This window comes from Drosophila guanche, unplaced genomic scaffold (assembly GCF_900245975.1).
Source record: "Drosophila guanche unplaced genomic scaffold, DGUA_6, whole genome shotgun sequence".
NCBI classification, from domain to species: Eukaryota; Metazoa; Arthropoda; class Insecta; order Diptera; family Drosophilidae; genus Drosophila; species Drosophila guanche.
Window position 1 is genome coordinate 6339268 of NW_022995746.1, and position 13952 is coordinate 6353219.

At 48.2% G+C, this 13952-nt stretch overlaps 2 protein-coding genes across 3 annotated transcripts; one reads left to right on the forward strand and one right to left on the reverse strand.

Moving 5' to 3' along the window:
- Positions 1 to 811: 811 nt before the first annotated feature.
- Positions 812 to 3607, forward strand: LOC117582069 (mediator of RNA polymerase II transcription subunit 15). Of its 2 annotated transcripts, none has more exons than XM_034269625.1 (5): positions 812 to 974; positions 1037 to 1799; positions 1858 to 2608; positions 2671 to 2813; positions 2878 to 3607. In XM_034269625.1, exons 1-5 carry the CDS (start codon positions 922 to 924, stop codon positions 3442 to 3444), a joined length of 2277 nt encoding a protein of 758 aa, XP_034125516.1. In that variant the 5' UTR covers positions 812 to 921; the 3' UTR covers positions 3445 to 3607. The 2 variants fall into 2 exon arrangements, with proteins under 2 accessions (XP_034125516.1, XP_034125517.1); XM_034269626.1 differs by having other exon boundaries at positions 814 to 974; positions 1037 to 1193; positions 2260 to 2608.
- A 659-nt stretch (positions 3608 to 4266) lies between these two features.
- LOC117582664 (Krueppel-like factor luna) lies at positions 4267 to 7672 on the reverse strand. Its single transcript, XM_034270579.1, has 2 exons — positions 7318 to 7672; positions 4267 to 6033 (listed from the first exon to the last, which is right to left on the reverse strand). Exons 1-2 carry the CDS (start codon positions 7393 to 7395, stop codon positions 4738 to 4740), a joined length of 1374 nt encoding a protein of 457 aa, XP_034126470.1. The 5' UTR covers positions 7396 to 7672; the 3' UTR covers positions 4267 to 4737.
- Positions 7673 to 13952: the final 6280 nt, after the last annotated feature.

Below are 13952 nucleotides of genomic sequence, written 5' to 3' on the forward strand. Positions count from 1 at the left end.
CAACGGTAAAACACGGTGAGTGCTAATGAGCGCCAACGACAAGCCAGCAGAGCTTCGTCGGCTTAGCACGCGCCGAAACGAAATTTTACAGAGAGAAAGAGCAGTGGAGAGAGCAAAGCCAAACGCTCGCAAATTATATCGCATTCGAGTAAAATGCGAGATTTAACCCGACAAAACGCTCGCACTAGGACCTGGAAATTATGGAAATATGTTTCGTTTAGTTTGTGGCAGCATCGCTCGATGAGTTTAGCGATCAGTTTTGAAGAGTTTGGAAATACAAGTTAAAATCAAAAAATGCTCTTAAGAAGGAGCTTTTGGGAGATTTATTATTCTTTTCTATTTCGTTCTCTAATAAGAACATTTGTATTTTAATAATTTTAAGCTATATATTTATTAATATTGTAATAACTTATAAGTCGCATGCGTAATCGTTTGCGAGCATTTTTCGAAACTATCAGAAGGAACGTTCGTCGGTCTGCTGAGGAGAGAGGCCCGCCTCTCCATGTGTGTGTTTACATGTGTCCATGGATTCAGGGAGGGAGCGTTAATAAGTCACACAGGTGGTTGAGTTCGGTTGGGAGGAAGAACTGTTAAGAGAAACAGCAAGCAGTGGCTGCGAAGGGTGCTAATTGAACTTTTCTGTGCTCATGTTCTATATTTACCGTTAGAGCGACTCAGAAGGAGACCTGTATTCGTAGATCTGGCAGCCCACTGAGTACACATATGTAACGTAAGAGCGGTATCGTGCTGCCAGACAGTGAAATTGAGAACCTGCAATGCCGGTATTACTCTGTTTTTTTTTGTGCACCTCACAAACGGTCATACTGTGAAAGAAGAAGCTGAAAACAAAGAAAATTTGGGAAAAGTATTTGAAAAAATTCTATTTAAATTCGATTTGAGGCGATTTAGTGAACTAAAATTATGACGGAAGACTGGCAGAGTCAGAAGTTTCGCCAGAATGTAATTTCCAAAATGTAAGCAACTCAAAAAGCCAAAAAAAAAGTGCCACAAAAACAACGAACATTTTTCTTTTCAGACACGACTTGGTGCCGCCGCATGCCCAGGATCAGACGAAGAATGCCAGCGGTATGGAGAACCACATCTTTCGCAAGTCACGCAGCAAGGACGAGTACCTGGGGCTGGTGGCCAAGCTTTTCATGCACTACAAGGATATGTCGCGCAAGTCCCAACAGCAACAACAACAACAGCAGCAGCAACAGCAGCCGCCGCCTCCGAACGCGGAAATGGGCCAACAGAATATGATGCAGGATCCGCTGAATGCGCTACAGAATCTGGCTAGCCAGGGCAATCGCAATCCCCAGATGATGCCCATGGCCGGTGGCGCTCCTGTGCCTGGCGGCCCTGGCACTGCCTCGAATCTGCTGCAGTCCCTCAACCAGCAGCGTCCCGGCCAGCAAATGCAGCCTATGCCCAATATACGTGGCCAGATGCCCATGGGCGTGGGTGCGGGTGCAGGCGGACCACAGCAGATGATGCAGGTGCAGCAAATGGGCGGCGGCGGTGGCAATGCGCCCGGCGTTATGAACGTAATGGGTGCAGGCGGTGCCCAGGGACAGGGCCAGATCGGTGGCAATGCCGGCCAACAGATGGGTGGCATGCCAAATCAAATGGTCGGTCCAGGGCCGAACAGTGGCCCCGCAGGCGGTGCCGGAGGTGCAAATGCTCCTGGTGCCGGTGCTGGGCCTGTGCCCAACCAAATGCAGAGTGGAGGACCGATGAATGTGAATGCCATGCAACAGATGCCGCCCATGCAGCAGATCCAACAAAATCAAATGGCTGTAAGTATGGGAGAGGATTTTTACCAGAAGGAAAACTCCAATCGAATTCCTTTTCCAGATGGGCATGAGTCCCATGATGCGCATGAACCAAGGCAACGGCATGGGTGGACCCCAAGGCATGGGTCAGGGCATGCAGGGAATGCCGCCAAATATGCAGCAGCCGCAGCATAATGTCGGCGTGGGCGGACCGGCGGGACAGCAGCAGCAGCAGGTGGTGCCACCCAATGCCGTGCAGCAGGGCGGCATGAATCCCATGGGTGGCATGGGCGTCAACATGCCACCGAATATTCAACAAAAACCCAACATGGCCATGGGCCAGGCGGGACAAATGTTCCCAGGCAATCGCGGTGGCGTCGTTGGCGGCCAGCAGCCGGGACAGCCTTTTATGCGTTCGAGTCCCTCGCCAGCGGATGCCCAACAGTTGCAGCAACAGCAGCAGGCGCAGCTGCAACAAATGCAACAGCAGCAACAACAACAACAACAGCAGCAGCAACAGCAACAACAGCTCGTTGTGGGCAACCAAACGCCGACACAGCAGCCACCAACGCCACAAATGCCCACGCCACAAATGATACCCAGTCCGGCACTGGTGCCGCAGTCCAGTCCCCAAATGATGATGCAGAATCCACAGCGTAACATCCGCCAGCAGTCGCCTAGCAATGCTTCTATCAACACACCCGGCCAGGTAACGGGCAATAGTCCATTCAATCCGCAGGAGGAGGCGCTGTACAGGGAGAAGTACAAGCAGCTGACCAAATACATTGAGCCACTGAAGCGCATGCTCGCAAAAATCAGCAACGATGGAACTAGTGAGTGTCTAACGATAAGCGCCACCAGAGCTGCTCTTTCAACTCAAACTCTTCCCTTTTAGATGTGGAAAAGATGACCAAAATGAGCAAGCTGCTGGAGATCCTGTGCAATCCCACGCAGCGGGTGCCACTGGAGACGCTGCTCAAGTGCGAGAAGGCGCTGGAGCGCATGGATTTGATCTCCATTTCGGGTCAACAGTTTGGCGTAAGCTCCCGACAATACACTCCAACGAATTCTGTCTTCAAATGAGTCTCATTCATACCCCCAGAAATCCTCGAATCCCCTGCTGGAGGTTATCAATACCACGCTGCAGAGTCCCATAGCCAATCACACATTACATCGCACATTCCGACCTACACTGGAGCTGCTCTTCGGCACGGATATCGTGGCTCCAGTGCCCGCCAAGAAGCCGCGCATTGAGAATAAGACCTCACCTTTTGAGCAGGATGTGCCCCATGTGCTCCAAGGCGAGATTGCACGCCTGGACACCAAGTTCAAGGTGAAGCTGGACACCACAGCGCAGATCAACAATAAATCTATTCGTTTGATTTGCTGCCTGGACGACAAGCGACTGCCCAGTGTGCCGCCAGTGAGTGTCAGTGTCCCAGAAGAGTATCCGTGGCAGGCGCCCGACTGCTCTCTCACCGAACAGGAGTACTCCGCCACGCCCTTCCTGCAGACCGTTCAGCAGGCTCTCATTGCACGCATCTCCAAGCTACCGAAAAACTACTCACTTTCACATCTACTCGACACCTGGGAAATGGCCGTGCGGCAGGCCTGCTCGCCACAGGCCAAACCCAAAATCTGCGAATTTACCGCACTTTTCGGGGTTTAAGTGAAGGATCTGAAATCTGAATGTACTTGGTGTTATGGGATTTTAATTTAATTTATTTCAGCTAAAACAACCCAGAAAACTATCTGGTAAATGAACTAAGCTGTTTGTGCTGAGTGTAAGGATATTCTATATCGTCTATAATAAATCGAATAAAACCAACGTAGAATCTTCGTATTCTATAATCTTTGATCAAAGCTACAGAGAGAGAGAACAGGAAAAGCCCGTAAAACTATTGTTTATTCCATTAGTCACAAATTAAGACATTTATTTAATGACATGACTTTTTTGCTGGAAACTTGGAAACTTTTTTTGTATATAGCTGTTTCGTATATAGTTATTACTATAAAGAATCCATTAAATTCCCATTAAGTCAGCTATGAATTCTTTGCAAATAATGGCAGTAATGGCTTTTGGCATCTTCCTTTGATTCACGTTAAAGATCTTTCTGTATCCACTCCTGAAAAGGTTGCCATTTAGTTAATGCATATTAGTAATCCATATTTGTATTTGATTCATAATTAATGATCTCTCTTAATTCCTATGCAAATCTGTGTATATGCCCACTGAACATCTATCGCAATTTCGCATCATATACGAATATCCGAATGTCGAGGCACATGGGACTCTAACGAAAACTGCAGTTCAGTAAATAAAGTCAACTTTGTAATTATTTTGGAAAATATATATATTTTCATTTTGTTTTGAGATTTGGTCCGTGTGGGGGATCCATTCTATTTTTTTTGTTTTTGTTTGTTGTTCTTTTCCACATTTATCAATAAATACAGTTGTTGTTTTGTGTGTGTGGTTTTGTTGTGTGTAAGATTAGGAGAATTACGAGTACGAGCGATAACTACAGTATTGTTACAATATAGAAAATAGTTAATAGGTAAGAAAACTTAAATATCACAGATGTTGCCGCTAAATATACGCGTATATGTGTATAAAGATGCACTAGGTATAATCAGAATTAGAATCAGCAGATCGCTAAACTAACATGTGTGTGCTCTGTGCCCTTGGAAAGAATGAAGTGGCGCTGCCTCCGCCACTAATCCACTGAAATGGATCGGCATGCGATCCAGCGCCAGTTCGAAGCGTAGCAAAGGGTTATTGAATATTAACTTGATATATGCACAAAACGATGACAAGATCTAGCTCTTAAATCTATTGCTTAAAACTACACCCCAGCTGGGCTCCGTTCACGCTCTCTCTCTACGCTTTCGCTCTCTGCTGTCCAGCTGGTGATACTGTGTTGTGGGATGAGATTGGTTTGGCGTTGCTCCTGCTGGTCTCTCTTTATCGCTGCGCCTGCAGCAGAGTTCCCACTCCGCTGAAGGTAAAGCCGCTCGCCTGCTGCTGCAGTCGCAACAAATCCTGGGCACTGTACACCTGAAGCGTGGCTGGTGAGGATTGCGTGACTGGCAGCGATGTTTGTACTGAGCTGGATACGGCAGCCGCTGGGGCAATGGCTCTCAGGTGCAGCGTGGGGTCGCAGAGGGCGGACACCGAGGCTGCCGAGGAGGAGTTGGAAGCCACAGAGACGTTGCGATTGACGCCGTTGGCCTTGTCCTTGTTGTGACGCTTCACGTGCTTGGAGAGGTGATCGCTGCGCATGAATTTCTTCTGGCAGACGCCACACTGGAACTTCTTCTCGCCGGTGTGGGTGCGCTTGTGGCGGGAGAGCTCGTCGGAGCGGGAGAAACGCTTGTCGCAGTTATCCCACTTGCACACGAAGGGACGCTCGCCGGTGTGGACGCGCTGATGGGCCTTCAGGTGGCTGCTCTTGAAGTAATTCTTGCCGCACTCCGGGAAGCTGCACTCATAGATGCGGCTGCGGGTGGCCGCTGCCTGGGCGGCGGTGATGCGCTGATGCTTTTCGGCTGGCGACTCGGCCTTGGGGCTGGACGCCGGACATGGGTTGGGGCACTGCTGGGCGGCTACTGTGCTGAGCAGGAGCAGCTGGGATGCACAGGCGATTGATGGTGAGGCTGGTGTGGCGATGTAGATGCTGTTGCTGGAGGCTGGCAGAATGGCAATGGGTTCCGTTTTCTCTGTTTGCGGCTCTTCCGCTGGTTCTGGAGTCGGTGCTGGAGCTGGTGCTTGGACTGATGCTGGGGGCTGGGGCAAGGCCACCTCGGCGGCCCGCTTGCGGTTCATCTTGAACTTGAGATTGCGCCACACATTCGCCTCAGGATAGTCATCCTCCATGGCTGGGCTGACTGTGCTGCTCGTGGTTGTGGTGGTGCAGGAGGAGCTGCAGCAGGAGCTGGAGCTGTTCTCATTCTGGGAAGAGGAGACGGCGCCCGAGCTGTTCACCCGCATAATGACACTGACACGTTTGGGCTCATCATCGCTCTTGGACTCATCCTCTTCCTCGGATTTCTGCTGGTCGGGCGGCGGTGTCATGGTCACCGCAGGCTGCTCCAGGCGTGGCTTCTTGCTGGGCACATCGTCCATTTCGGGTGCCTCATCCTCAGTGTCCGAGGGATTGGGTGTGATGATGCCGCCGCCATTCTTCTGGCTCTTCTGGGCCACCAGTTTCAGCTTGGCCTTCAGCAGGTTCTCGTTCACCTGTTGCTCGTCCTTGACCACCTGAAGCGATACAGAGAGAAAAGGGTGATGATTAGTAAGAGTTTAATAACCTGATCCCGTGAGTCCATTCACATTCACGTTCACTTTTCCCCCAAAACCAGACCGGACAGGGCTGTGACCCACAATGACTTTAAGTCGAAAAATTTTTGCTAATTACGCAGGCATCACGCAAGGCCGTTCACCGTTAACCTTAACCTGTCAGCTGTGGGTGGGAGATGTCGGTTCAACGCACTCATTTTGGCCAAGAAGGTTGATGTATATTTATTTATTTATGTATTTTTTGGCGGTTTTTGCACTGTTTTTTGGAAAGCCGTTTGTCCGCGGTTCAATGAAATTTGAATTGCTCGCCCAAAAGCAGGCAATGGAGCAGTGCAGCAAGACTAATGACTACAGTTATTACGTGCTGCAGGTGTGCCGCGTGTGGTGGGTGCGAGGGGGAACGATATATAAACGTCGTTGAAATCTTTTTATGGGCTCGGCACGTTGCTTGCCATGGTGTGTGTGCGAGTGCATGACTCTGTTTGTTTGCCAGATAAGTGAGGGGGGGTGAGCAGAGTAGAGCAGTATAAGCAATGTGACATATTTTTATGGTACCGGGGCTTGGTTGTGGCCCCGTGTTTGCCTAGCCTCTCTGTCTTCCTCTTCTTCATTGTAGTATTTTTCTGCCGTCTCGTCTAATTGGCAAAATCACCTTCGCTCACACATACTAGCAAGCGCAAGCAAGCTCTCTCAAAACAAGACTCTCCCAAATATGCTAAATAGAAGGTAAGGTCTAACGCATAGAAAAGCATAAATAGAGGCCGTTATTTGGACTACTCTACCTCCTATTTGATATGCCTTGGTGTGCCCTCTCTTTGGCCTAACTGTATGTGTGCGCTGCGCTCTCGACGACGACGAGACTGTGTGCCTGTGTGCTAGGGGTCCAATGTTCAGCCCCCGCGGCACTCCTCCGTTGTTTCTTTCCTATAAGCCTGAGCATGCGGTGTTCACGTGAACGCGTGCTGGCTGCGTGATCTGCCCTGGCCATGGGTGCAAGAGAGATGGGACACTTTTGTTTTTAGAAACGCGACAAGTGGAAGCGAGACCGTACGAACGTCTGCTCCCATGGCCCCCCTGCGTGATTGTGGCCTATGGGGAGGGGCGGTAAATGTGCGGGAATTTCTGTTATGGCCCAGGGTCCGGGATGCATTTGGCTCTAATCACATTCACTATTCCACTAATCACAATCGCATTGTAGGTCAAACACATTCACTCCCCCGTGAGTCACATTCACGATTTACTTACATTTTCCAATTTATTTTCCCTCAGGGGGGGCGTTGCTGGCGGCGATGGCAGCAGCAGGGTATCCATATTCATATCCATTTCTTTGTTGAGGATTAGTCTTGCACTTTGCACTCTCTTTGCGATGCACTTTTCTCTTTCACTCTCCCCTGGTCTTTGTAGCCGGGTGTAGGAGTTAACTGTCTCTTTCTCTTATCACTTTGTTTAATCTGTTATTTCTTCTCCGAGATTTTGCACAAGTCTGTAACTGTTTCTTTTTTTGTACTCTTCAATGGACTGCGCTTTTCGGCCAGGCCGTGTGGAGCGGGTAGCGGGAGCTAAGCGAACCGTTGCGTTCAGAATTCAAAAGACGAATGAAACAACATTTAGTCAACGGGCTCCCAACAGAGCTCCCACCGCTGCCGCGCCGCAGTCGCAGAGTATCTGCTCTGTGTGTGTTTGTGTCTGTGCGAGGGAAGCGCCGACGTAATCACTTGTAAGTGGGTAGACATGAAGGTGTGTGTCGGGGGGAGGACAAAAATCGTCATCATCGTTTCGTGAGTGGAGCAACCAGTGCAATGAAACCGAATGGAACCTCGGGAACCCGGACAGCGGCTGCCGCCGGACATCAGCAGCCATCAGGCAGCAGCAACGTGGGCAGCAAAACGCCAGTTTTCTTCCCTTCTTTGTGGATTTACCCCCCCCTGACATTCTGAAAAGGTCAGGTCTCTTGTGTTTGCTGCCTTCCCTTTCCTTCCCATACATAAATATACACATGCATACATATGTGTGTATTCTTAGGAATGGAAGATCTCTTAAGCAGAGAGGCGGCACTACCACGTAACAAACGCATGGACGGACGTCATCAGCTGTTTACTTGAGACTTGTTTTTCGATGGTCGGATGGTTTAAGGAGGGGGACCGTCAGAAGATTCCATTCCATTTGGAGGGGGGCCCCGCCCCTGTCTATTCATAGGCTGTCCATGCACAAGCCGCGTGCACAGCACAGCCGTAGCACACACATTCGCACTCACAAACTTGTGGAGCTCACACAGACACACCCCAAAGCCATGACTGGGAGTCGGGCCGCCGCCAAAAGCTGTGACGCTGACGCAGTTGTTGCTACGGAAGTTCGTGATTAATGGACAAAAAAAACAGGCTCGAACGCGGTCGAGACAGGGTCTTAGCCATTGAAACGCTATGGCAGACGCACCTGGCATCCGATTAGACAGATCTTGGCCTCGTCGAATATATTTGCATAGGCATTATAGCCAAAGTCAGACTTTGGTGTCTGGATCGACTCGAGTGGGGTGGGAAGGCGAAACGCAAGATTTTATTAATGGACGCTACACAAAGAGATAGAGAACGGTAGAATGCGAGATGGTATTGGAGATCAACAGTTGAGCGAATCATCAGCGTTGCCAGCTGCTATGTAAATGTTGAGACATGTCGTGAAATTTGAAATGAGTCACATGGCAATGAAATATTAAATAAACAAGTGGACAAGTAAATTTTAACCCAAACTAACTATATAAACAATTAAACATATTTACAAAATACATACCTAAAGTAAATCTAATACAGTGGCCTGGCAACGCTGTGTGTTCGTTCGCCTGTACAAGTTTTCAAAGCAAAAAGGGGCTCGTACAGCGAACACACACAAAGAGAACCAGAGTGGAGAGAGAGAGCGCCAGCAGAAACAGCTGTGACTCTCTTGCGCAACAACAACTAGCATGCCATGGTAGAGAGGGTATCAAGAGTATGTCAGGTCAAAGGAAGCTATCGGAGCAATGGCTTGGTTCCAACAGCATTTGTTACTCATTCGCAAAGAAAAGTAAGATTCGTCATTTGACGTGTGCCTACACGTCGTCACCAATATAAGAAATTAGTAAAATATGGATGAGTTCTGTGTGTCTAGCATTGAATAATTCCTGGAGAAGGTATCAACTAGTCGACCCGTTACGTAAATAACCTTCTTACTGGCTGAGCGTGTTTGCCTCTGGCTTTAAGTGTGTGTGTGTGTCTGTGCTGCGGCTGTATCACGCGTTGACCTCATGTTGTTCACGTGAACATTTGTTGATACTTTGGTAGGCGTTCGTTCGTTTGCTGTGATGGAATGAGAGATACGGATAGAGCGAGAGAGAGAGGCCAGCAGTCTGTATCAGTATGGAAGTGTGTGTGCGTATTCGTGTGGGTGTTTGAGTGCTTGCGTTTTTTGTTGTTATTGGAAACGAAATTCGTGTGTAAATTTGCGCGGAACTGAAGCGCAGTCTCATGGCATGATGGCATACACCCGTTCGTCCCCTTGGAAGTGCACCACACGCCGCTCATTTGGAATGCAATAATTGCGTCGCAGTTGGAGGACGCTTCCCGACTTACTTACCCCCTACCCCATAAATATGGCATTAGGGAAATCTCTATAATTTTATCATCGTCAAGCTGGAGGTTGCTCATACAAATGTATCTAAATTTAGACGGAAAGACTCTGCCGTGTTCGGCCAGTCCCCGGGGCCAGGTTCAAGTTCAGCTTCCTTGACATGCATTTGGTGTGGAGGGCGCCCACGCACGCACTTCCAGATACTTCCACCCCGTTTCGTATCCAAATCCAAATCCGGACTCTGAGAACACGTGCCCACGCACATTCTCAATTGCACGTAGGCCGTCACACACCCCACACCCTAGCGAAAAAGCCGACTTACTTAAGAAGAGAGACAGATAGTAGTGGGCGAGAGAGAGCCCTTTTTTAACAGAGAGAGAGAAAGAGCTTGCGCATTGACGCAGTAATATTACGTAGCGCCTGGTGACGTCACACACATACTACATTTTTGCTCCTGTTGCGCGTCAAAGGTCAAACGTAAGAAGCTACGGCGAACGACAATGACGTTGGTGTTCCGCCACTCTACTCTGTCCGGGTTCAAGGCCTCTCTCTCACTCTTTCTCTCTTCTCCGCCTAGTTATGGCTGGCTTATTACAGAGGAATTCCAAGCAAAAGCACAATCACAAGCCCGGCCATGGCCATGTGTCTGTTTTCTCAATCACCGGACACACGGAGGAGGCGTTGCTCGAGCTCGAGCGTCAATCACAGGTGTAGCCTGACGTCAGACCCCCAGTCGCACAGGTCCAACAGTCGAATCATGCAGCCAACGAGTGTGCCCTGCCGCATAGAAAAAACATGAGAAATGTGTCTATAATTCGACACGGCAACAACGTCAAAAGCGTCAACAGACGAGGCCCATTTTCCGCTTTCCCATTGCCTCAAGTTGTGCCCCTTTCGAGATTTTGCAATTCACTTTTGGCAAACATTTTCTTTATGTTTTTCTTGGCCATCGCTCGATTGAAACTCGGGGGACTGGGTAAAACCCCGAAAAAAATAAATTAACTTGTCTCTGATCTCCCTCTAAGCACCACGCGCTATCCTCAAAAGTCTCCATGACGTCATGTCATGACTCGTGATCAAGCCACAACTCCATCAACAAAGACGAAGACCTTACCGTCTCCTCTTTTGCCTCTAGCCCATATTATTGTCATCTTTTTAGGCTTCTTTTGTGTCGAATGTTTACCGGAGCTCAGGTGGTAGATTCATAAATCGAAGCAGAAATTGGAAATAAACAGGCTGTGAGTTGGTTGTCGAATAGAATTATCGAAAGAGATCGTTTTTCATCGAAGGAAACACTGTGTGCTATCGATGGTGGAAAGGATACATCAAAAAGAGCTGTTAAAAACTGTTTTCTGATCATTCCCATTGATTTTCTTCACCCGATTGTATACCTTTTCTACTTCCTTGAAATATTTTACATTGCCATTAATATTATTTTGACTTCTAGATAAGCTTCCAAGATCTTGTTGTCGTTTCAGTACCAATGTGGGTCGGTACAATCGGGACTGATGAAATATCTGTACTTGTTTTGTTCAGAATCAAACCGATTTACCTTTGCACCGTATCGCCACCGTGTACTTTTCAGGAGTTGCTTTGCTGCTATTTTGTTTAAAAAAAAATAAGTAGACGGAAATTAGTATCTATTAAGTTGTATAAATAATAATAGCAGCTTGTGAATCATTTATTTCTAAGAATATTTCATCACTAAGCGAATTTCTGGCATACTTTCTTGAATAATTGAATCATAATTTGATGATAGTTTCGCCTGCAAGCGAGCTAATTCTATGGCTAGATCTGTAGACCCTGTACTTTAGCTAAGATTCTGTTTAGGTTCCATCACGTGCTTCCTATCCCCCCGACTGCAATGCGTTTTGCTCTCTGCCTACGTGCCTGATAACGCGTTGCCATCGAAAAAAACGTAACGCAATGGAAGCCCGGAACACTGCGGGGTAGCCTACAATGTTTCCAAATTTTTGGAAAAAGGCAGAAGGCAGTGTGGGAACCGAGAATCATGAGGTTGTCATGCTGTAAACAATGAGAGCAAAGGGCCAGAGCGGCCTTCAGCTGGGCATTGCGGGAAACACCAATGGAAATTTTATGATGATGTGTTGAAGGTTTCCCCCCCCCCCCATACACACTGGTTTTTGTTGCTTTTCGCTCTCTCTCTCTCTCTGTCGTTTCTCGTTCTGGCCGTTCGTGGGGACCGACCTTGGCCCAGTTCCTTCCCTTGCCAAATGTTCCATCTGAACTTGAAAGTTGTTGTCCGTGGCGCAACGGGATGGGATGGGATGGAATGGGATCGGAGAAGGTTTCCCTTCTCGTCCCGACCACTGTCCATGAACCGGTTCAGGTGAATGGGCGTTAATGGGACAGTTGCCTCGGGGCATATCGATGCCTTCAGTTCATCTTCATCATCATCATCAAGCGCAAATGGGGGGGAATCAACAAACATCATCAATAAGTGGAAAATACGAGTGTATAAATGGCACAAACAGAAATAAATCTAGAATAAGCACCATCGTACCCGTCCCCCGTCCCATTGTGTGCAGAGTGAGAGAGTAGATAGACCCGTTTTTTGTATGCCGACATCGACGTAGATTCCGATTCCGATGTTGACGAGGTCGCTGGGGCCTCTGATTGGGGGCACGTGAAGTCAACGTGAACACCTCGGCCACGCCGAGAGCGGAGAGCGAACGAGCAATCAGGCAAAATAAAACTGCGTTATTCATAACACAGCGATTTTTGCTACGGCGAACATATCCCCCGGACAGCTGGTACGTCCGTCCGCTCGTGCCAGAGGCCATCCATTTTTGGAACCCAACCCTACTGGTGCGGGGCAGCAAGGGGGAGAAGACGACTGATAAGCACTGCCGTCTCATGATTTACCCCAGCTGGATGCCGCATGTCGGCCAATCTTATAGTCTGCCCGCTGGTCAGTCACAACATGAGCGAGAGGCGTGGCTCTTATCTCCCTCTTATCAGCCACTCTCCCAACCGCCCCCACCCAACGGCCGACCCCCGGCATGGCGTGGCGTCGCTTCCCATGCGCCGCCGTCAATGGCTCTTGGTTATCAATGCGGCGGTGCATGGGGGGGCTGGACCGGGCGTCCGGGTCCGTCTATGACTTTGGGAATGCAGGTGTTCAGCTCGTGTACGTCATTAAAGCCAGGGGGGGGGGGTAATCTTTGCCATGTCTCATCTTGGTAGTGGGTGGACATTTGTGAATGAATTCTCGGGTGTACACGTAGTTTTCCCTTTTAGCTGGGGTTATCTATAGAGATTTCTCATTCATTCGTGATTATAGCTTCCTGAGCGAGCTGTGACCTCGGATGACATTGTGGAGAGTCAGACTTTTGCCATGAGTCATAGTGATAAGGGAAGCGCATTAAGATTATTAAGATTAGGTACAGTTGCAACAAAACAAATCACACAAATAAGTTATCAATGGGGAGGCAGTGGGTAATCAATGTCAATGGGTGATTTATCACTTTTTAAATATGGATCCTTTATGTGGAATATGCAACTGATGAGCCAGTATCATTATAATAGTAAGAACAAAAGAGTACAGTTCCTTCAAAACATTAAAGGATTGAGGTAGAGGAAGTAAGCTTGTAAAAATAAATCTTCTTTATATTTTCAGAGCTATAGAAATACTTAGCTTTCCTATCTAGTTCAATTTCGCTATCCAGGATCAAACTTTGCAGCACTCCAGTAAGGTACAGCCTGCACAAAACATGACTATAACAATTTTCCTCTATCTTTTCATGTTATGGAATATCAGCAAAGTCAAACAACAATTGCCCGATAGCTTTATATACATCCAAATCTTTCCCCAAGTTATACTTTATTAAAAAAATATTATGCAATCTCCGAATGTAAATAAAAGTATCTATTTCCATCTCGCTCCCTTTATTTCTATATCTCTTTATACCCCCCATTTATTTATCGAACTCATTGACAGCCAATGGCTGCGTGCACACAAATCTGCAATTGGCGGCAAATCCGGGGCATGCTGTTTATCTAACGTACTCCCCAATGGTTGGCATGGTTGAGGCATGGGCATGGGCTGGTCTGCTCTGCTCTGCTCTGGTACCATGACGTAGCAAGACCTTGTTTATGGGGCGTTGGTTCTCGCTTGTTTTGGTTCCTTAGATTGAGGCGGAACGACCAGGGGCTACGATTGCGATTAATATATTGCCCTTGAGGAGTACGTAAACCCTATAAAGAGAGAGTGTTAGCCACTACGCAGCGTGTGACTGTGTCACAATGGAAACAGCCCAAGT

What these genes read in the sequence shown, in the direction of transcription:
- LOC117582069 (XM_034269625.1), top strand. Translation starts at nt 922, where the DNA reads ATGACGGAAGACTGGCAGAGTCAGAAGTTTCGCCAGAATGTAATTTCC. An exon ending in CAGAATGTAATTTCCAAAAT is followed by an intron (nt 975 to 1,036) that starts GTAAGCAACTCA and finishes TTTTCTTTTCAG; the next exon opens with ACACGACTTGGTGCCGCCGC. An exon ending in AATCAGCAACGATGGAACTA is followed by an intron (nt 2,609 to 2,670) that starts GTGAGTGTCTAA and finishes CTTCCCTTTTAG; the next exon opens with ATGTGGAAAAGATGACCAAA.
- LOC117582664 (XM_034270579.1), bottom strand. Translation starts at nt 7,395, where the DNA reads ATGGATATGAATATGGATACCCTGCTGCTGCCATCGCCGCCAGCAACG. An exon ending in GGGAAAATAAATTGGAAAAT is followed by an intron (nt 6,034 to 7,317) that starts GTAAGTAAATCG and finishes GTATCGCTTCAG; the next exon opens with GTGGTCAAGGACGAGCAACA.